The 24,452-nt window shown below is 46.3% G+C and overlaps 1 protein-coding gene across 1 annotated transcript in view; it reads left to right on the top strand.

Annotated features, from left to right (window-relative positions):
- Positions 1-9,008: 9,008 nt before the first annotated feature.
- LOC306928743 (ubiquitin carboxyl-terminal hydrolase CYLD-like) overlaps positions 9,009-24,452 on the top strand; it is an 18,420-nt gene continuing 2,976 nt past the window's right edge. The window contains exons 1-10 of the mRNA XM_079509015.1: positions 9,009-9,100; positions 10,176-10,451; positions 11,004-11,124; positions 11,688-11,845; positions 12,326-12,570; positions 16,625-16,741; positions 16,897-17,077; positions 17,681-17,786; positions 21,615-22,186; positions 24,265-24,430. Of these exons, the coding sequence (XP_079365141.1) occupies positions 10,275-10,451; positions 11,004-11,124; positions 11,688-11,845; positions 12,326-12,570; positions 16,625-16,741; positions 16,897-17,077; positions 17,681-17,786; positions 21,615-22,186; positions 24,265-24,430 (1,843 nt within the window). The 5' untranslated portion in view covers positions 9,009-9,100; positions 10,176-10,274. The remainder of the gene's footprint in view (positions 9,101-10,175; positions 10,452-11,003; positions 11,125-11,687; positions 11,846-12,325; positions 12,571-16,624; positions 16,742-16,896; positions 17,078-17,680; positions 17,787-21,614; positions 22,187-24,264; positions 24,431-24,452) is intronic.

Here is a 24,452-nt window from a genome sequence, read left to right as displayed (position 1 = left end):
TTTGACCTTTTGACATTTTGACCTTTCTAGCGATTTGACCTTTCTAGCGTTTTGACCTTTCTAGCGATGAAAAAAGCGCATCGTGGCGTTTTGACCTTTCTAGTGATTTTTGACCTTTCTAGCATTTTGACCTTTGACCTTTTGACCTTTTGACATTTTGACCTTTCCAGCGATTTGACCTTTCTAGCGTTTTGACCTTTCTAGCGATGAAAAAAGCGCATCGTGGCGTTTTGACCTTTCTAGTGATTTTTGACCTTTCTAGCATTTTGACCTTTTGACCTTTTGACCTTTCTAGCGATTTGACCTTTCTAGCGTTTTGACCTTTCTAGCGATGAAAAAAGCGCATCGTGGCGTTTTGACCTTTCTAGCATTTTGACCTTTGACCTTTTGACATTTTGACCTTTCTAGCGATTTGACCTTTCTAGCGTTTTGACCTTTCTAGCGATGAAAAAAGCGCATCGTGGCGTTTTGACCTTTCTAGTGATTTTTGACCTTTCTAGCATTTTGACCTTTGACCTTTTGACATTTTGACCTTTCTAGCGATTTGACCTTTCTAGCGTTTTGACCTTTCTAGCGATGAAAAAAGCGCATCGTGGCGTTTTGACCTTTCTAGTGATTTTTGACCTTTCTAGCATTTTGACCTTTGACCTTTTGACCTTTTGACATTTTGACCTTTCTAGCGATTTGACCTTTCTAGCGTTTTAACCTTTCTAGCGATGTAAAAAAGCGCATCGTGGCGTTTTGACCTTTCTAGCGATGAAAAAAGCGCATCGTGGCGTTTTGACCTTTCTAGCGATGAAAGGTCAAAGGTCAAAAGGTGAAAGGTCAAAAGGTCAAAGGTCAAAAGGTGAAAAAGTGCATTGTGGGGTTTTGACCTTTCTAGCGATGAAAGGTCAAAGGTTAAAAGGTCAAAGGTCAAAAGGTGAACAAAAGGTCAAAAGGTGAAAAAAGCGCATCGTGGCGATTTGACCTTTCTAGCGATGAAAGGTCAAAGGTCAAAAGGTGAACAAAAGGTCAAAGGTCAAAAGGTGAAAAAAGCGCATCGTGGCGTTTTGACCTTTCTAGTGATGAAAGGTCAAAGGTCAAAAGGTCAAATGTCAACAAAAGGTCAAAGGTCAAAATGTGGAAAAAGCGCATCGTGGCGATTTGACCTTTCTAGCGATGAAAAAAGCGCATCGTGGCGTTTTGACCTTTCTAGCGATGAAAGGTCAAAGGTCAAAAGGTCAAAAAAGTGCATCGTGGCGTTTTGACCTTTCTAGCGATGAAAAACGCGCATCGTCACGTTTTGGCATTTCTAGCGATGAAAAACGACATACACGTATACACAGGGACAGACACAGAGACAGAGACAGAGACAGGGACAGGGACAGAGACAGAGACAGGGACAGGGACAGGGACAGAGAGAGGGACAGAGACAGGGACAGGGACAGGGACAGGGACAGAGACAGAGACAGAGACAGAGACAGAGACAGGGACAGGGACAGAGACAGGGACAGGGACAGGGACAGAGACAGAGACAGAGACAGGGACAGGGACAGGGACATCCACATCCCTCCTATGAGACACAGACTGGTTTCTGAACTGCCCACAGCCCTCCTATGAGACACAGACTGGTTTCTGAACTGCCCACAGCCCTCCTATGAGACACAGACTGGTTTCTGAACTGCCCACAGCCCTCCTATGAGACACAGACTGGTTTCTGAACTGCCCACAGCCCTCCTATGAGACACAGACTGGTTTCTGAACCGCCCACAGCCCTCCTATGAGACACAGACTGGTTTCTGAACTGCCCACAGCCCTCCTATGTGACACAGAGTGGTTTCTGAACTGCCCAAAGCCCTCCTATGTGACACAGACTGGTTTCTGAACTGCCCACAGCCCTCCTATGAGACAGACTGGTTTCTGAACTGCCCACAGCCCTTCTATGTGAAACAGAGTGGTTTCTGAACTGCCCACATCCCTCCCATGAGACACAGACTGGTTTCTGAACTGCCCACAGCCCTTCTATGTGAAACAGAGTGGTTTCTGAACTGCCCACAGCCCTCGAGACACAGACTGGTTTCTGAACTGCCCACATCCCTCCTATGAGACACAGACTGGTTTCTGAACTGCCCACAGCCCTCCTATGAGACAGACTGGTTTCTGAACTGCCCACAGCCCTTCTATGTGAAACAGAGTGGTTTCTGAACTGCCCACATCCCTCCTATGAGACACAGACTGGTTTCTGAACTGCCCACAGCCCTCCTATGTGACACAGAGTGGTTTCTGAACTGCCCACAGCCCTCCTATGTGACACAGACTGGTTTCTGAACTACCCACAGCCCTCCTATGAGACACAGACTGGTGTCTGAACTGCCCACAGCCCTCCTATGAGACACAGACTGGTTTCTGAACTGCCCACAGCCCTCCCATGAGACACAGACTGGTTTCTGAACTGCCCACAGCCCTCTCATGAGACACAGACTGGTTTCTGAACTGCCCACAGCCCTCCTATGTGACAGAGTGGTTTCTGAACTGCCCACAGCCCTCCTATGACACACAGGCGGGTTTCTGAACTGCCCACAGCCCTCCTATGTGACACAGAGTGGTTTCTGAACTGCCCACAGCCTTCCTATGTGACACAGACTGGTTTCTGAACTGCCCACAGCCCTCCTATGAGACACAGACTGGTTTCTGAACTGCCCACAGCCCTCCTATGAGACACAGACTGGTTTCTGAACTGCCCACAGACACAGACTGGTTTCTGAACTGCCCACAGCCCTCCTATGAGACACAGACTGGTTTCTGAACTGCCCACAGCCCTAGACACAGACAGGTTTCTGAACTGCCCACAGTCCTCACAGACTGGTTTCTGAACTGCCCACAGCCCTCCTATGTGACACAGAGTGGTTTCTGAACTGCCCACAGCCCTCCTATGTGACACAGACTGGTTTCTGAACTACCCACAGCCCTCCTATGAGACACAGACTTGTGTCTGAACTTAACCTGACTCCGCCAGATGGGGCAGCAGAGAGTCTCTGCTGCCCCATCTGGCGGAGTCAGGTTAGTCTGAACTGCCCACAGCCCTCCTATGAGACACAGACTGGTTTCTGAACTGCCCACAGCCCTCCTGTGAGACAGACTGGTTTCTGAACTGCCCACAGCCCTCCTATGTGACAGAGTGGTTTCTGAACTGCCCACATCCCTCCTATGAGACACAGACGGGTTTCTGAACTGCCCACAGTCCTCACAGACTGGTTTCTGAACTACCCACAGCCCTCCTATGTGAAACAGAGTGGTTTCTGAACTGCCCACAGCCCTCCTATGAGACACAGACTGGTTTCTGAACTGCCCACAGCCCTCCTATGTGACACAGAGTGGTTTCTGAACTGCCCACAGCCCTCCTATGTGACACAGACTGGTTTCTGAACTGCCCACAGCCCTCCTATGTGACACAGAGTGGTTTCTGAACTGCCCACAGCCCTCCTATGTGACACAGACTGGTTTCTGAACTACCCACAGCCCTCCTATGAGACACAGACTTGTGTCTGAACTGCCCACAGCCCTCCTATGAGACACAGACTGGTTTCTGAACTGCCCACAGCCCTCCCATGAGACACAGACTGGTTTCTGAACTGCCCACAGCCCTCCCATGAGACACAGACTGGTTTCTGAACTGCCCACAGCCCTCGAGACACAGACTGGTTTCTGAACTGCCCACATCCCTCCTATGAGACACAGACTGGTTTCTGAACTGCCCACAGCCCTCCTATGAGACAGACTGGTTTCTGAACTGCCCACAGCCCTTCTATGTGAAACAGAGTGGTTTCTGAACTGCCCACATCCCTCCTATGAGACACAGACTGGTTTCTGAACTGCCTACAGCCCTCCTATGAGACAGACTGGTTTCTGAACTGCCCACAGCCCTTCTATGTGAAACAGAGTGGTTTCTGAACTGCCCACATCCCTCCCATGAGACACAGACTGGTTTCTGAACTGCCCACAGCCCTTCTATGTGAAACAGAGTGGTTTCTGAACTGCCCACAGCCCTCGAGACACAGACTGGTTTCTGAACTGCCCACATCCCTCATATGAGACACAGACTGGTTTCTGAACTGCCCACAGCCCTCCTATGAGACAGACTGGTTTCTGAACTGCCCACAGCCCTTCTATGTGAAACAGAGTGGTTTCTGAACTGCCCACATCCCTCCTATGAGACACAGACTGGTTTCTGAACTGCCCACAGCCCTCCTATGTGACAGAGTGGTTTCTGAACTGCCCACAGCCCTCCTATGTGACACAGACTGGTTTCTGAACTACCCACAGCCCTCCTATGAGACACAGACTGGTGTCTGAACTGCCCACAGCCCTCCTATGAGACACAGACTGGTTTCTGAACTGCCCACAGCCCTCCCATGAGACACAGACTGGTTTCTGAACTGCCCACAGCCCTCCCATGAGACACAGACTGGTTTCTGAACTGCCCACAGCCCTCGAGACACAGACTGGTTTCTGAACTGCCCACATCCCTCCTATGAGACACAAACTGGTTTCTGAACTGCCCACAGCCCTCCTATGAGACACAGACTGGTTTCTGAACTGCCCACAGCCCTCCTATGAGACACAGACTTGTGTCTGAACTTAACCTGACTCCGCCAGATGGGGCAGCAGAGAGTCTCTGCTGCCCCATCTGGCGGAGTCAGGTTAGTCTGAACTGCCCACAGCCCTCCTATGAGACACAGACTGGTTTCTGAACTGCCCACAGCCCTCCTGTGAGACAGACTGGTTTCTGAACTGCCCACAGCCCTCCTATGTGACAGAGTGGTTTCTGAACTGCCCACATCCCTCCTATGAGACACAGACGGGTTTCTGAACTGCCCACAGTCCTCACAGACTGGTTTCTGAACTACCCACAGCCCTCCTATGTGAAACAGAGTGGTTTCTGAACTGCCCACAGCCCTCCTATGAGACACAGACTGGTTTCTGAACTGCCCACAGCCCTCCTATGTGACACAGAGTGGTTTCTGAACTGCCCACAGCCCTCCTATGTGACACAGACTGGTTTCTGAACTGCCCACAGCCCTCCTATGTGACACAGAGTGGTTTCTGAACTGCCCACAGCCCTCCTATGTGACACAGACTGGTTTCTGAACTACCCACAGCCCTCCTATGAGACACAGACTTGTGTCTGAACTGCCCACAGCCCTCCTATGAGACACAGACTGGTTTCTGAACTGCCCACAGCCCTCCCATGAGACACAGACTGGTTTCTGAACTGCCCACAGCCCTCCCATGAGACACAGACTGGTTTCTGAACTGCCCACAGCCCTCGAGACACAGACTGGTTTCTGAACTGCCCACATCCCTCCTATGAGACACAGACTGGTTTCTGAACTGCCCACAGCCCTCCTATGAGACAGACTGGTTTCTGAACTGCCCACAGCCCTTCTATGTGAAACAGAGTGGTTTCTGAACTGCCCACATCCCTCCTATGAGACACAGACTGGTTTCTGAACTGCCTACAGCCCTCCTATGAGACAGACTGGTTTCTGAACTGCCCACAGCCCTTCTATGTGAAACAGAGTGGTTTCTGAACTGCCCACATCCCTCCCATGAGACACAGACTGGTTTCTGAACTGCCCACAGCCCTTCTATGTGAAACAGAGTGGTTTCTGAACTGCCCACAGCCCTCGAGACACAGACTGGTTTCTGAACTGCCCACATCCCTCATATGAGACACAGACTGGTTTCTGAACTGCCCACAGCCCTCCTATGAGACAGACTGGTTTCTGAACTGCCCACAGCCCTTCTATGTGAAACAGAGTGGTTTCTGAACTGCCCACATCCCTCCTATGAGACACAGACTGGTTTCTGAACTGCCCACAGCCCTCCTATGTGACAGAGTGGTTTCTGAACTGCCCACAGCCCTCCTATGTGACACAGACTGGTTTCTGAACTACCCACAGCCCTCCTATGAGACACAGACTGGTGTCTGAACTGCCCACAGCCCTCCTATGAGACACAGACTGGTTTCTGAACTGCCCACAGCCCTCCCATGAGACACAGACTGGTTTCTGAACTGCCCACAGCCCTCCCATGAGACACAGACTGGTTTCTGAACTGCCCACAGCCCTCGAGACACAGACTGGTTTCTGAACTGCCCACATCCCTCCTATGAGACACAAACTGGTTTCTGAACTGCCCACAGCCCTCCTATGAGACACAGACTGGTTTCTGAACTGCCCACAGCCCTCCTATGAGACAGAGTGGTTTCTGAACTGCCCACATCCCTGCTATGAGACACAGACTGGTTTCTGAACTGCCCACAGCCCTCCTTTGTGACAGAGTGGTTTCTGAACTGCCCACAGCCCTCCTATGTGACACAGACTGGTTTCTGAACTACCCACAGCCCTCCTATGAGACACAGACTGGTGTCTGAACTGCCCACAGCCCTCCTATGAGACACAGACTGGTTTCTGAACTGCCCACAGCCCTCCCATGAGACACAGACTGGTTTCTGAACTGCCCACAGCCCTCCCATGAGACACAGACTGGTTTCTGAACTGCCCACAGCCCTCGAGACAGACTGGTTTCTGAACTGCCCACATCCCTCCTATGAGACACAGACTGGTTTCTGAACTGCCCACAGCCCTCCTATGAGACACAGACTGGTTTCTGAACTGCCCACAGCCCTCCTATGAGACAGACTGGTTTCTGAACTACCCACAGCCCTCCTATGAGACACAGACTTGTGTCTGAACTGCCCACAGCCCTCCTATGAGACACAGACTGGTTTCTGAACTGCCCACATCCCTCCCATGAGACACAGACTGGTTTCTGAACTGCCCACAGCCCTCCCATGAGACACAGACTGGTTTCTGAACTGCCCACAGCCCTCGAGACACAGACTGGTTTCTGAACTGCCCACATCCCTCCTATGAGACACAGACTGGTTTCTGAACTGCCCACAGCCCTCCTATGAGACAGACTGGTTTCTGAACTGCCCACAGCCCTTCTATGTGAAACAGAGTGGTTTCTTAACTGCCCACATCCCTCCTATGAGACAGACTGGTTTCTGAACTGCCCACAGCCCTCCTATGTGACACAGAGTGGTTTCTGAACTGCCCACAGCCCTCCTATGTGACACAGACTGGTTTCTGAACTACCCACAGCCCTCTTATGAGACACAGACTGGTGTCTGAACTGCCCACAGTCCTCCTATGAGACACAGACTGGTTTCTGAACTGCCCACAGCCCTCCCATGAGACACAGACTGGTTTCTGAACTGCCCACAGCCCTCGAGACACAGACTGGTTTCTGAACTGCCCACATCCCTCCTATGAGACACAGACTGGTTTCTGAACTGCCCACAGCCCTCCTATGAGACACAGACTGGTTTCTGAACTGCCCACAGCCCTCCTATGAGACACAGACTGGTTTCTGAACTGCCCACAGCCCTCCTATGAGACACAGACTGGTTTCTGAACCGCCCACAGCCCTCCTATGAGACACAGACTGAGTAGAAACAAAATGTGTGGTATTTTATCATGAACATTAGTGAGGACCAATTATATGAAGATAGGTTGAAAAGTGGTGAAGTGGTCCTTTAAGTACACTGATGAGTGGGAGGAGGATCTGGGCCATGGGCAGAACTAAAACTGAATATAAACAAGTCATAGTAGCTTATAGCTATTGATTGATTGATTGAAGTATTTATTAACAGTTTGCAGAATTACAGTACATTTCAAGCACAACTCAATACAAAGACTGTTGTTAACTGTGAGTGGACGACACCATAAACCATCACACTTGTTTACAAGAGGGTCCACCATGTTCATTTCATTAGAACATTTACTATCATAGTAGCCTACTGTAGATAGGCAGTACTGTACTGTCCAACCCCTTTTCCCCTCACTGTATATGTTTCTTTTCCCTTTTTACCTCCTTTATGATGAATTCCTGTTCTGTTCTTTGTCTATAGAAGTGTCTATTTGTACGTCTCTAAATGTTTTGATGAATTGAACATGGTGGACCCTCTTGTAAACAAGTGTAATGCTTAATTGGGTCGTCCACTCACAGTTAACAGCCTTTGTATTGAGTTTGTGCTGAAATGTAGTACTGTAATTCTGCAAACTGTTAATAAATATTTCAATCAATCAAATTGATTGATTGATTGATTGATTGGTTGATTGATTGAAGTATGTATTAACAGTTTGCAGTACATTTCAAGCACAACTCAATACAAAAAAATCACACCCGTGTGAACTGAGTGGTGCAAATCCCCCCCCCCCCCCTCTCTCTCTCTCTCTCATTAGCAGGCAACAGTGCAGCACTATCTCTCTCTCTCCGTTTCTGGCACAACAGCGCCACTTTTGGTACTGGTGCTCATAGTCACACACAAACATAGTTGACCACGGACATTGCTGTTCCTTGGAGTGGTTGCACCACTCAAAAAACTGTTAACTGTGAGTGGACGAGACCATAAAGCATTACACTTGTTTACAAGAGGGTCCACCTTGTTCAATTCATCATAACATTTACTATCATATAGTACTGTAGATTAAACTCACCCATAGACTCGCCATAGACCCATAAACTGTAGCTCAGTCAGCAGACCCTGTTGTAACGTAACGTTGATCCGCAAACCTAGTTTCTTGGAGGTCTGGGTCTGGGTCTGGGTCATTTCTGAACCCATCCAGGTGAACTCAACTCCAGCTGGTTGCCACGACAACCCACCACCACCCGGCCGGCCAACCAACCAATCAACAACCGACAATCCTTTCGGGCTATGGGGACGGGGAACTTTCCCGACTCCCCATTGGTCGGCGCACATGCCATCTATGGGACGTGGAACTTTCCCGACTCCCCATTGGTCGGCGCACGTGCCATTCTGCTGCTTCCTGCTTTGGTCCAATGTTATTAAATACGTGTGTTGACGGAGCAGTGGAAGTTCTGTGGTACTTTAATACTATACTAATACTACCTAGAATACTACTACTACTACTACTATGGCACTACCTCCTCATAGACAGTAAGTTAACTAGTATTATTACTATTATTACTATTATTAAATGTGTTGACGGATCAGTAGAAACTCTTCTCAGACACCATCAACTTATTGGTAAGTACACTATTGTTATTATTAGGTTATTGCAATGACACCCGTGGCTTTGTTTATTATTATTATTAACTTTTCACCCCAAATAACCATAACATTAAAGGACATAAAGTATGTTACAGTCAACGTGCTACAGAGTACAGACAGACAGACACTTGTTAATGTTATGAGTGTGGCACAAAAATGTGGAACGCCCTACCAACAGTCATTAAGACATGCGAATCCCTTGACTCAACTGCTTTCCCCCTCACTGTATATGTCCCCCCCCCCCCCACCCCCCCCTTTTTACCTCCTTTATGATGATTTCCTGTTTTTGGCTATATAGAGTAAATCATTCATCTCTAAATTCATCTCTAAATGTTTTGATGAATTGAACAAGGTGGACCCTCTTGTAAAAAGGTGTAATGCTTTATGGCGTCGGTCGTCCACTCACAGTTAACAGTCTTTGTATTGAGTTGTGTACACACACACACACACACACACACACACACACACACACACACACACACACTCTCAATTTAATTAAATGGAGCTTTATTGGCATGAGAGAACATAGGTTTATGTTGCCAATGCAAGTGTCAGTTACAGTTGGAGGAGGTACAGCATTGTGTAAACAAAGTATATACAGTTGGAGGTACAGCATTGTGTAAACATAAAGTATATACAGTTGGAGGTACAGCATTGTGTAAACAAAGTATATACAGTTGGAGGTACAGCATTGTGTAAACATAAAGTATATACAGTTGGAGGAGGTACAGCATTGTGTAAACAAAGTATATACAGTTGGAGGTACAGCATTGTGTAAACATAAAGTATATACAGTTGGAGGTACAGCATTGTGTAAACATGTCACATTGCATCATTATGTACATGTTATAACAGGGTATAAAGCTTTTATTTAAACAAATAGCAGCATTTTTTTGCAGTCACTTTGGGACAAATAGCAGCATTTGTTTTCTCAAGACTATTTAAATGTGCATTACATGTGCAGTTGGTCTAGCTGTCTACTTGGTACACACACACACACACTTTTAAAATACATTTCAAAATAACTTTTTTTTTTTTTTTCTTGTTTCAGATAGAAAGAAAATGAAGCACTATCATTTTCTTTGACACACACACACACACACACACACACACACACACACACACACACACACACACACCACCAACCAGGATGTCAGGGGCCCACCGTGACCACGCCCCCCACCAGAGACGGCGGTCCCTCAGGATGTTCCTGATCACCAGCGACCTCAAGGTCCAGGACCATCTGGAAGAACCCATCCGCCTGGAGCAGGGTCACATGTGTCTGGAGATGCCTGACTCTGTGGGCAGACTGGAGGTCTGGGTGAAGGTAAGAGTCTGTGGGCAGACTGGAGGTCTGGGTGAAGGTAAGGCTCTGTGGGCAGACTGGAGGTCTGGGTGAAGGTAAGGCTCTAAGGGCAGACTGGAGGTCTGGGTGAAGGTAAGGCTCTAAGGGCAGACTGGAGGTCTGGGTGAAGGTAAGAGTCTGTGGACATGACTGGAGGTCTGGGTGAAGGTAAGAGTCTGTGGACAGACTGGAGGTCTGGGTGAAGGTACATGACCCCCATCTGAAAATGTGTTGTTCCAGGCCCCCCCCCCCCCCCCCCCCCAGAACTTGCCAGAAGCAAAGATTTGAGTTAAAAACGTTCACACAGAATATATATTGAAAGATTTGCACCACATTTTCATGATTTTTCAGAAATGGCAGATCTACAAGCTCTGCTCAAGCTCAAGCTCTACGAGCCACAGATGTTTCTGTGGCTCAGAGCCTCAGCCTGATGGCTTCAAAAGTGGATAAAATTGTGTTGCAGATTCAACTTTCCCATAGATTTACAGTACATTAAATAACTTCATAGTGTGTGTGTGTCTCTCTCTCTCTCAGGTCATCGACAACGGTCTGATGGTGAAGATAGAGAGACATTTCCTGATGGAGGTTCCCAGTGACCTCTGTGGTCTGCTGGAGCCCGTCACCCACCCAGGAACCCGCTTCAACCTGCTGCTACGTAAGGACCTGTCACTCAGAGCCATCTAATAGAAGAGTTAGGACATTGAGGGGTCAGAAACCGAGCGCTGTTCATGCAGCCTGACAGCTGGAGTTGGAAATACATTGTTTTCAACGAGGGCAGCCATTTTATTAATTAAAGAATATATATTCAAAGATTTGTGCCGCATTTTTACGATTTTTCAAAAATAGCAGACCTACAAGCTCATAGCGCGCCACTCGGTGGCGCGCTATGAGCTTGTAGATCTGCTATTTTTAAATAGCTAGAGTATCACATAATGCTTAGTTAAAACACCAAAACGGGTTCCCGTCCAGAATGGGTTAAAAATATTGTACAGTGACAACTAAAGTCTCTGTAATGTTTATGTTGTACTATTACTACAACTAAAGTCTCTGTAATGTTTATGTTGTACTATTACTACAAAACAATCTAAAATAAAGTCTCTGTAATGTTTATGTTGTAGTTTTACTACAAAACAATCTAAAATAAAGGGATTTAAGATCATTAAAGCTGGGCTGTTGGCTGGGTCCATTTAAGCTCAATAACTTCTTATTTTTTTTAAGATGATCTTGGGAAGCTTCAGCAATTGGCTGCCGTGCCCCTGGGGGCCCGCCTCTGGGCTCAGATCGGCCAACCAGACGAGCTGGCGGAGGCGGAGCTTAGACACAGAGGTACCGTGACCAGAGGAAGCAGCTGTGTGCTGTTTGGAGTCGAACTCAAAGTAAGAGCTCTCTTTTCACAGTAAGAGCTCTCTTTTCACAGTAAGAGATCTCTATTTATCAGCTGTGTTCTGTTTGGAGTCCAACTCAAAGTAAGAGCTCTCTTTTCAAAGTAAGAGCTCTCTTTTCAAAGCTGTTTGGAGTCCAACTCAAAGTAAGAGCTCTCTTTTCACAGTAAGAGCTCTCCATTTATCAGCTGTGTTCTGTTTGGAGTCCAACTCAAAGTAAGAGCTTGCAGAGCTGGTCATGTATCAGGCAGCTCATACTTCAACTCTCTCTCTCTCTCTCTCTCTCTCTCTCTCTCTCTCTCTCTCTCTCTCTCTCTCTCTCTCTCTCTCTCTCTCGCGCTCTCTCTCTCTCTCCCCCCCAGGGCTCAGCGGTGGGGCGAGGGGTCAGTAACGTCTCTCTCTCTCTCTCCCCCCCAGGGCTCAGCGGTGGTGCGAGGGTTCAGTAACGTCTCTCTCTCTCTCTCTCTCTCCCAGGGCTCAGCGGTGGGGCGAGGGGTCAGTAACGGCTCCTATAAGGGCTACCAGCTGTTCAACTGCCCCGAGGCCTCGGCCCTCTTCCTCCCCGTCAGTCACATCCACCTGCGCCAGTGGTCGGACGAGCGTGTCCGCGGCGAGCCCCGGGAATCACGCCGCAGCGACCCCAGTGGCGACCGCGTCCGCGAGCCCCGAGAATCCCGCCGCAGCGATGGCAACGGCTACCCCGCTAACAACAACCACAGGTATCGTACTGGTCTGCTACCCCGCTAACAACAACCACAGGTATCGTACTGGTCTGCTACCCCGCTAACAACAACCACAGGTATCGTACTGGTCTGCTACCCCGCTAACAACAACCACAGGTATCGTACTGGTCTGCTACCCCGCTAACAACAACCACAGGTATCGTACTGGTCTGCTACCCCGCTAACAACAACCACAGGTATCGTACTGGTCTGCTACCCCGCTAACAACAACCACAGGTATCGTACTGGTCTGCTACCCCGCTAACAACAACCACAGGTATCGTACTGGTCTGCTACCCCGCTAACAACAACCACAGGTATCGTACTGGTCTGCTACCCCGCTAACAACAACCACAGGTATCGTACTGGTCTGCTACCCTGCTAACAACAACCACAGGTATCGTACTGGTCTGCTACCCCGCTAACAACAACCACAGGTATCGTACTGGTCTGCTACCCCGCTAACAACAACCACAGGTATCGTACTGGTCTGCTACCCCGCTAACAACAACCACAGGTATCGTACTGGTCTGCTACCCCGCTAACAACAACCACAGGTATCGTACTGGACCGTCAGTAGACTAGGGCTTTAACCCATTTTGACCTGAGATCAGATTCTATAAATGTCTTCTACATCCTGACAGTTTAAAATGTCTTCTACATCCTGACAGTTTAAAATGTCTTCTACATCCTGACAGTTTAAAATGTCTTCTACATCCTGACAGTTTAAAATGTCTTCTACATCCTGACAGTTTAAAATGTCTTCTACATCCTGACAGTTTAAAATGTCTTCTACATCCTGACAGTTTAAAATGTCTTCTACATCCTGACAGTTTAAAATGTCTTCTACATCCTGACAGTTTAAAATGTCTTCTACATCCTGACAGTTTAAAATGTCTTCTACATCCTGATAGTTTAAAATGTCTTCTACATCCTGACAGTTTAAAATGTCTTCTACATCCTGACAGTTTAAAATGTCTTCTACATCCTGACAGTTTAAAATGTCTTCTACATCCTGACAGTTTTCTGAAAAAGCTATGTTTATGTCAGTCGTTCTACGAAAAAAATAGCAGACCTACAAGCTAGTAGCGCGCCACTCGGTGGCGAGCTATGAGCTTGTAGATCTGCTATTTTTCAATAGCTAAAGCATAACATAATGCTAACACCAAAAGGGGTTCCCGCCCAGGATGGGTTAAGCAACTAGTCCACTAGTAAATCCACTAGTCGACCTTGTTGGTACTAGTTGACTAGTAAGAAGAAAGAAAAAAAGGCGTTTTGTTTTTTTCCCCGTTTTTGTAGGCCTCAAGATCAGCTAGAATATTATAGATCAGATAGAATATAGATCTAGATTATAGATCAGATAGAATATAGATCAGCTAGATTATAGATCAGCTAGAATATAGATTATAGATCAGCTAGAATATAGATCAGCTAGAATATAGATTATAGATCAGCTAGATTATAGATCAGGTAGAATATAGATTATAGATCAGGTAGAATATAGATTATAGATCAGCTAGAATATAGATTATAGATCAGCTAGAATATAGATTGTAGATCAGCCAGAATATAGATTATAGATCAGGTAGAATATAGATTATAGATCAGGTAGAATATAGATTATAGATCAGATAGAATGCTAGATTATAGATCAGGTAGAATATAGATTATAGATCAGGTAGAATATAGATTATAGATCAGGTAGAATATAGATTATAGATCAGGTAGAATATAGATTATAGATCAGATAGAATGCTAGATTATAGATCAGGTAGAATATAGATTATAGATCAGGTAGAATATAGATTATAGATCAGGTAGAATATAGATTATAGATCAGGTAGAATATAGATTATAGATCAGGTAGAATATAGATTATAGATCAGATAGAATATAGATTATAGATCAGATAGAATATAGATTATAGATCAGGTAGAATATAGATTATAGATCAGATAGAATATAGATTATAGATCAGCTAGAATATAGATTATAGATCAGATAGATTATAGATCAGATAGATTATAGATCAGCTAGATTATAGTCACCGTACAGTTTTTAAATGTACAAATATGTACATTATATATATATATATATTTTACATAATAGGTAGTTAAACAACTAGTCGACTAGTCGTCTAGTACAGGGGTTCTCAGCGTTTTTGGCCGGGGACCCCCGGAAATGCTTTGGCAACGTCTCGGGACCCCCGCCCCGCCCCCTCCCGACCCCCAATATAAATTGACTGCTACAATAACCTTAATAATAGACAATACACCATAAATAAATACTGAAACCAGATATAATCATTAGGGAAGGTGTATGCATGTACTATGTGTACTATATGTAAACTCTTCATTTCCATTTTTCAGCCATTCAGTTGCATTAAAATATATATATATATATATTTGGGGACCCCCCAAAATAATTTGGCGACCCCCCCCCCCCCCCGAGGGGTCGCGACCCACGGGTTGAGAACCCCTGGTCTAGTCAACTAGTCAACTAGTAAAGCTCACTAGAAGAGAACCCCTGGTCTAGTAAACTAGTCAACTAGTAAAACTCACTAGAAGAGAACCCCTGGTGTAGTAAACTAGTCAACTAGTAAAACTCACTAGAAGTGAACCCCTGGTCTAGTAAACTAGTCAACTAGTAAAACTCACTAGAAGAGAACCCCTGGTCTAGTAAACTAGTCAACTAGTAAAACTCACTAGAAGAGAACCCCTGGTCTAGTAAACTAGTCAACTAGTAAAACTCACTAGAAGTGAACCCCTGGTCTAGTAAACTAGTCAACTAGTAAAACTCACTAGAAGAGAACCCCTGGTCTAGTAAACTAGTCAACTAGTAAAACTCACTAGAAGAGAACCCCTGGTCTAGTAAACTAGTCAACTAGTAAAACTCACTAGAAGTGAACCCCTGGTCTAGTAAACTAGTCAACTAGTAAAACTCACTAGAAGAGAACCCCTGGTCTAGTCAACTAGTAAAACTCACTAGAAGTGAACCCCTGGTCTAGTAAACTAGTCAACTAGTAAAACTCACTAGAAGAGAACCCCTGGTCTAGTAAACTAGTCAACTAGTAAAACTCACTAGAAGTGAACCCCTGGTCTAGTAAACTAGTCAACTAGTAAAACTCACTAGAAGTGAACCCCTGGTCTAGTAAACTAGTCAACTAGTAAAACTCACTAGAAGAGAACCCCTGGTCTAGTAAACTAGTCAACTAGTAAAACTCACTAGAAGAGAACCCCTGGTCTAGTAAACTAGTCAACTAGTAAAACTCACTAGAAGTGAACCCCTGGTCTAGTAAACTAGTCAACTAGTAAAACTCACTAGAAGAGAACCCCTGGTCTAGTAAACTAGTCAACTAGTAAAACTCACTAGAAGAGAACCCCTGGTCTAGTAAACTAGTCAACTAGTAAAACTCACTAGAAGTGAAAGCCGTCAGTAGACGCAGCGTGAGCTTAGCTGCACAGCTGCTGTTTTTGAACATTTGTGACAACATTTGACTGAGGGACTGCCATTGGATTTTTTTGAATTTTCCTTTTTTCATGTCATATGAAAGCAGGGAATCATAGCTTCAAATTGACATATTGGTTGTTCAGTTTGACCCACCAGTTTTGGAGATATGGCTTATAGATAATGTCTTGCAGAAAACAGCGATTTGAGAAAACAGGCTTGAAAGGTTCACTTCTGTGGTCTCTAACATTACACCTAGCTACATGTTTGGGCATTTATTTCATATTTACATGTCGATTTCAGCTCTGACACTTATTTCAGACATGCTCTAGTATGTGAAGCGTCTGCCTGTGCTATTAACTCATTTTGAAAAGCTGTAATTTGCGCGATGGCAGGCTCTCAGTCAAATCTGGTCACATTTCTAGAAAAACCTTCATGTGAAAGTGTTAGAAAAACTGTTGAATGATCTAGAAGATTCTAGAAGGCGTTGTAGAATCCACCTCAGCTCTCAATGGTGGTTAAAAATAACATGGTGACAATATTGTGATTTATTCTGAACTGCCAATAAAACAAGTATTGTATTGTGTTCTGTTCTCTGGTCTAGCCAGCAGAGCCAGAACCAGAACCCGCCTCAGCCTCCCGCTGGCCGCAGCCCTCAGCATCGCAGCGCTCTGCAGCCTCTGAACCGTACCGCGGACTCCGTCTCCATCACAGCCCAGAGGTATTCCCAAAACGCAGTTGGCCTAAAATATTGTCTATATTCATACATTCATGAATCCACTTTCTGACCGGCTGTTAGTATTGAGCTTTTATTTTTATAGAGGGATATAATATGTGACCATAAGGAGTGTTAAAATGTCCCCATGATGGTGTCAGCCCTGCCCAGGGCCCTGCAGGCTCCTTCCAGGCCCGGGGGGGCCCCGGCTCGCCTCCCCTGTTCCGGGAGGGCGACAGGGTGTGCTTCCCCCTGGAGCACACCGTCCAGGGCGGAGAGGTTCGATACTGTGGCACGCTGCCCGGCCGGATCTCCAACAACATCTTCGTTGGAATCCTGCTGGTGAGGGTTTGATTTCTTTGATTTTGGCAGCAAAATTAGATTTTAGTTTTAGTCTTTTGAATAGTTGTCATTTGGTTTCAGTCACATTTTGGTCACCTGGTTTTAGTGTTTAAATGTCATAAGATTTTAGTCGACTAAAGTGTGTTTTGATGCCGTCGTAATGGCTGATTATACACTTGCTGAAAATAGCCGATCTACAAGCTGCGACGCGTTGTGAGCTTTTCAGCATGCAACCAAGTGTAAAATACTGGATCTCTCGTCTCCTTCCACAACGTCTAGTTTTTATCTGTTGACGAAATTGTCAATACATTTAGTCTTAGTTTTAGTCATCATAGCTTAGTTTTCATTTAGTTTCCATTTAGTTTTCGTCAGTGAAAAAAGGTAGTCGACGAAAAAGTTTTCGGGGATGGATGTTTTAGTCGACAAAATCAACAATTAATTTTCTAACGCAGAGATTCAAGCTGTGATGATGATGATGTGGTTGTGCTGTCTGGGGAGGGGACCCCCTGGAAGTCCCTCAAGGACCCCTGGGGGTCCTCAGACCCCACTTTAAGAGTGTTATACACTTCAGAATGCTCCAGTAAGCGTTGTTGTGTGTTCCAGGATGCTCCCGAGGGGAACTGGGATGGATTCTACAGAGGAGACAAGATCTGCCACATGCCCTCTCCTCTGTATGGAGTGCTGCTGCCCATCGCCAAGGTGTCCCATGGTAAATATATACATACACATATATATATATATACTATACTGCCCTCTCCTCTGTATGGAGTGCTGCTGCCCATCGCCAAGGTGTCCCATGGTAAATATATACATACATATATATATATATATACTATACTGCCCTCTCCTCTGTATGGAGTGCTGCTGCCCATCGCCAAGGTGTCCCATGGTAAATATATACATACATATATATATATACTATACTGCCCTCTCCTCTGTATGGAGTGCTGCTGCCCATCGCTAAGGTGTCCCCTGGTAAATATATATATACATATATATATATATATACTATTGAGCTGCTGCCCAAGGTGTCCCCTGGTAAATATATACATACATACATATATATATACTATACTGCCCTCTCCTCTGTATGGAGTGCTGCTGCCCATCGCTAAGGTGTCCCATGGTAAATATCTATTATACAATTGAAAACATGTACGCAACCCAATACCCAAAGCCACCAGCTACTACGTCACTGACACGCTGGGTACCGACGCCGAAGCAGGAGCAACACACACTGCAACAACACACTAAGATGTCACAGACTTACCCTCCGCGTCGATCCACGGCTATCTCCTCCTGTCGCGCCGCACGCCCACACTCAACGCCACCCGCGTAAAAATTGTCATTGCACTGCCACTAAAGCCGGCTCCCGTCCAGACTCACAAACAATATCAATATCAATAATAAACACAAACACGCCACAAGCACCGACACCCCCCGCCTAATTTGTTGCCACGTCTATGAAAACAAGCACAGAAAAAATTCCATTCAACACGCTACTTACACACACTACCACTCGCTTACAATACGCGGACCTGGCAACACTACATTCCCTCTCCCATTTGCTCCAAGCCCACCACGTGACCCACACAGGGAGGGACACAGAGAGAAAGGGATAGAGAAACACACAGCTTTCCAGTCCTTACCTTTTTTCTCAAATGACCCGCAGAAAAGTGAGCAAACTATAATCCACATTGTTAGACAAAGTAGTGTGCCCTGAAACTTTCTGGGAAATTTGCATGTTGCCTGCAGTGCCAGCCAGCAGCGATGTAAGATGAGCCTGTGCATTTCACGGTTTTCACCCTATATAACTTGCACGCATAGGCAATCAAGTCAAGACCATTAATTCATGACAGCTGTGTAGGGGTGACGATTGCGTGATGCTTCTATGTACAGGATTCTATAGGTCACCACTTTTGGTGTGACACACACACGGCTTCTGTTTACAATGCGTTGTCAACACGTGCTGAGTTGACAAACATTGACAGATTTCGGAGAAGACTGATAGTTTATCCTTTAGTAATTAGGCTGTGGAAGTATTCACACTAGGCTACTTTTGCATTTATTGGGATTGGCAATTTGGGGAAAGGAGGAGGAGGAGGAGGTGATCAAGCTCCACAACACCACATTGGTAGGTAGGCTCAAGGCTGCATTTATTTTCCTTCTTTTTCCTCTCGAGGGTGCATGGGATGATGTGAACCCCTCCAGCAGGCTAGGGAGCACCGCTCACGTTAGCGGAAAATGACCGCGGGGTGCGGGTTGCCAGGTTTTTTTTCTAAGTAAAGTATTTAAATTCAATTAAAAATAATAATATATATAATACATTTTAATTTACGTCATATTTAGCCGCATTTTGACCTAATTTCTCTGCTCATTGTCAATGGCAAATATTGAGACGTGTGGGGACTAAAGCTGTATATAGGAGGGCCCTCAAACACATAACTTTTCATCGTGCTCCTAAAATAATTTGTGTGCTACTAGCCGCCATTACATACACAGTTAAAATAATAAGAAAATTGCGCGAACGACTGCGTCGACACCTGGCGTGGAACAAACGGGACGAACCGAGGCGCATATATGGATAACAACAACAACACTACACGCGCGCTGCAACACAAAACAGCTGCATACAACGCGTGTCACTGTGGACTTCTGTATCTGTGGACTTCTGTATCGCAACGCGGGGCAACGCAACTCTGGGATGAGCGGGCCGAAGGCCCGCGAAATTCTAGTATACATACATATATATATATATACTATACTGCCCTCTCCTCTGTACGGAGTGCTGCTGCCCATCGCCAAGGTGTCGTCTGGTAAATATATATATACATATATATATACTATTGAGCTGCTGCCCATCGCCAAGGCGTCGTCTGGTAAATATATATATACATATATATATATATATACGATAGAGCTGCTGACCATCTCCAAGGTGTCCTCTGGTAAATATATATAGACCTGCTGCCCATCTCCAAGGTGTCCTCTGGTAAATATATATAGACCTGCTGACCATCTCCAAGGCGTCGTCTGGTAAATATATATATACATATATATATACGATAGAGCTGCTGCCCATCTCCAAGGTGTCCTCTGGTAAATATATATAGACCTGCTGCCCATCTCCAAGGTGTCCCCTGGTAAATATATATAGACCTGCTGACCATCTCCAAGGTGTCCCCTGGTAAATATATATAGACCTGCTGCCCATCTCCAAGGTGTCCTCTGGTAAATATATATAGAGCTGCTGCCCATCTCCAAGGTGTCCTCTGGTAAATATATATAGACCTGCTGCCCATCTCCAAGGTGTCCTCTGGTAAATATATATAGACCTGCTGCCCATCTCCAAGGTGTCCTCTGGTAAATATATATAGACCTGCTGCCCATCTCCAAGGTGTCCCCTGGTAAATATATATAGACCTGCTGACCATCTCCAAGGTGTCCCCTGGTAAATATATATAGAGCTGCTGCCCATCTCCAAGGTGTCCTCTGGTAAATATATATAGACCTGCTGCCCATCTCCAAGGTGTCCTCTGGTAAATATATATAGAGCTGCTGCCCATCTCCAAGGTGTCCTCTGGTAAATATATATAGACCTGCTGCCCATCTCCAAGGTGTCCTCTGGTAAATATATATAGACCTGCTGCCCATCTCCAAGGTGTCCTCTGGTAAATATATATAGACCTGCTGCCCATCTCCAAGGTGTCCCCTGGTAAATATATATAGACCTGCTGACCATCTCCAAGGTGTCCCCTGGTAAATATATATAGAGCTGCTGCCCATCTCCAAGGTGTCCTCTGGTAAATATATATAGACCTGCTGCCCATCTCCAAGGTGTCCTCTGGTAAATATATATAGAGCTGCTGCCCATCTCCAAGGTGTCCTCTGGTAAATATATATAGACCTGCTGCCCATCTCCAAGGTGTCCCCTGGTAAATATATATAGACCTGCTGCCCATCTCCAAGGTGTCCCCTGGTAAATATATATATATATACATATATACGATAGACCTGCTGCCCATCTCCAAGGTGTCCTCTGGTAAATATATATAGACCTGCTGCCCATCTCCAAGGTGTCCCCTGGTAAATATATATACTATAGGACCTGAAAATCAATAAGTTGAAAAAGAAAATGATATAGACAAGCGTTTATAGAGCGTCGCAGTCCCGCCCCCTCGAGAGACCCGGAAAAAGAATTCCCCGTTCATTTTCCTCATAGACTTTTCAGAAAGTATTTATTTAAAGACGTTTACGCCGCGGACAAAGACAACTCTTGTTGTCAAATCATGACAACAAACACGATGTTTTGGGCCGAACAAAGAATTAGAAAGAAGGAAAAAACACTTTTTTTGTTGTTTTTGTTGATGTTTTTATTCTTTGTAATAGTTTGTTTGGTCCAAAATATTTTGTTTGTTGTTGTTGTTGATTTGTCACGACTCGAGTTGGCTTCGTACGGCGCTGAAAAGGTCTTTAAAAACACATTGTGTCGTGGCAGCAAATAAACCCCTAGAACTGTTCTGTGTTGTCCTTCCAGAATCCAAAGCTCGCCAAATCAACCCCAGATTAGTGGTCCAGCTGCCTCCCATCCCCAAACCCAGCCCTATGTCTCCACAGCATGTCCCCAAACCCAGCCCTGCTACATCTCCACAACACGTCCCCAAACCCAGCCCTCCGTCCCCACATGTCCCCGTCAACCTCAGAGTGGCCCTGATGCCTCCTCAGCTCGGCTCGCCTCAGCTCGCCGCGCAGAGACACGCCCTCAAAGCCCCTCCTCCCCCCCTGCCGCCGCCCAAGCCCGCCGCCCTGGCTCCTCCTCCACTCCCGCCTCCCAAACCACAAGCCACGCCTCCGACGATGACGACGGATCACCACCACAACCACCACCACCAATCGCGGCCCTCGAACGGCACGCACGGACCGCCTCCCCCCTCCTCTCCGCTGCACTCGCCGGCGGGAAACGGCGGCCACTTCCCCGAGGAGAACGGCGGTGGCGACGACCTGGAGGTGGGGTCGATGGTGGAGGTGAATGACCCGCCCCTTTTCGGAGTGATTCGCTGGATCGGGAGGATCGGCGGGGTTCCTGAGCTGGTGGCCGGGATCGAGCTGGTGAGCTCTGATTGGTTGAAAATAATGTTTGCAGAACACTAAAAGTAAAAGTACTCCTGTTGCAGAATGTCCCATTTCACAAGTTCAAAATGTGTAGAAAATCTATTGAAAATATCAGATCTACAAGCTCTCAATGCGTCGCGTTTCCACCAGGACAGAGAGCTGAGTGATTAACTGATCAGAGCCTTAGATATAGACAGAGTTACGCAAACTGTGTTCACTTCATGGGGCTTCAGTCCAATGGAGGCTCTCCTACATAGACTTCTATTGGCTTCAGTCCAATGACGGCTCTCCTACATAGACTTCTATTGGCTTCAGTCCAATGGAGGCTCTCCTACATAGACTTCTATTGGCTTCAGTCCAATGGAGGCTCTCCTACATAGACTTCTATTGGCTTCAGTCCAATGGAGGCTCTCCTACATAGACTTCTATTGGCTTCAGTCCAATGGAGGCTCTCCTACATAGACTTCTATTGGCTTCAGTCCAATGGAGGCTCTCCTACATAGACTTCTATTGGCTTCAGTCCAATGGAGGCTCTCCTACATAGACTTCTATTGGCTTCAGTCCAATGGAGGCTCTCCTACATAGACTTCTATTGGCTTCAGTCCAATGGAGGCTCTCCTACATAGACTTCTATTGGCTTCAGTCCAATGGAGGCTCTCCTACATAGACTTCTATTGGCTTCAGTCCAATGGAGGCTCTCCTACATAGACTTCTATTGACTTCAGTCCAATGGAGGCTCTCCTACATAGACTTATATTGGCTTCAGTCCAATGGAGGCTCTCCTACATAGACTTCTATTGGCTTCAGTCCAATGGCTGCTCTCCTACATAGACTTCTATTGGTCACTTCATGGGGCTTCAGTCCAATGGAGGCTCTCCTACATAGACTTCTATTGGCTTCAGTCCAATGGAGGCTCTCCTACCTAGACTTCTATTGGCTTCAGTCCAATGGAGGCTCTCCTACATAGACTTCTATTGGCTTCAGTCCAATAACTGCTCTCCTACATAGACTTCTATTGGTCACTTCATGGGGCTTCAGTCCAATGGAGGCTCTCCTACATAGACTTCTATTGGCTTCAGTCCAATGGAGGCTCTCCTACATAGACTTCTATTGACTTCAGTCCAATGGAGGCTCTCCTACATAGACTTCTATAGGCTTCAGTCCAATGGAGGCTCTCCTACATAGACTTCTATAGGCTTCAGTCCAATGGAGGCTCTCCTACATAGACTTCTGACTTCTATTGGCTTCAGTCCAATGGCGGCTCTCCTACATAGACTTCTATTGGCTTCAGTCCAATGGCGGCTCTCCTACATAGACTTATATTGGCTTCAGTCCAATGGCTGCTCTCCTACATAGACTTCTATTGGTCACTTCATGGGGCTTCAGTCCAATGGAGGCTCTCCTACATAGACTTCTATTGGTCACTTCATGGGGCTTCAGTCCAATGGAGGCTCTCCTACATAGCCTTTTGACTAGACTATTGAGAATGGGGACAACCAACTGGGACAAGTCCTGGCAACAGCCCAGCTTTAATGATCTTAAATCCCTTTATTTTAGATTGTTTTGTAGTAATAGTACAACATAAACATCACAGAGACTTTAGTTGTTACTGTGCAATACTTTTAAAACAGTTGTCATGTTGCACACATGCCTAAAATAGCTCTTGTTTGCGCCACCCTCGTTGAAAACAATGTATTTCCAACTCCAGCTTGGCTCAGTCCAGGCTGCATGAAGTGCAGGCTTCACTCACACCTGCACAACAGATTGTTTTTATAGCTGATGCATGAGACTTGTTGACTGTTGCATGCTCGCAATTCATTTCCAATGGGAGTCACATGGTTTGACACAATTTTTTTGTTGTATGAGGGGGAGGGGGGCAGTCGAAACACAGCCGAAAGCCGTACAACAAAAATGTTGTGTCAAAATGTGACTTCCATTGGAAATGCATTGGGGCGGCCATGACACTTACCCTTTGTTTACATCTACCATGCAACATTGTTGTATGCTAGATGTAAAGGTGTGAGTGAGGCCTAACTCTTCTATTAGATGGCTCTGACTCTGACTAACTCCTCCAGGATAGCGAGCTGAGCGCGGGGACAGACGGCAGCTACCTCGGGGAACGCCATTTCCGCTGCCCCGTCAACAAGGGGCTGTTCGTCAAGCTGCGGAACTGTAGGCGGGACTCCAGGTTCCCCGCCCCCGAGACGCGTGTCAATCAAGTGGAGCGCTGCAACTCCATTGGTGCGTGTCACTATCACACTGT

Source organism: Electrona antarctica, assembly GCF_951216825.1.
Source record: "Electrona antarctica genome assembly, chromosome: 8".
NCBI lineage: Eukaryota > Metazoa > Chordata > Actinopteri > Myctophiformes > Myctophidae > Electrona > Electrona antarctica.
Note: the sequence above shows the minus strand (reverse complement) of the source record. Positions and strands in the feature narration are given on the sequence as shown.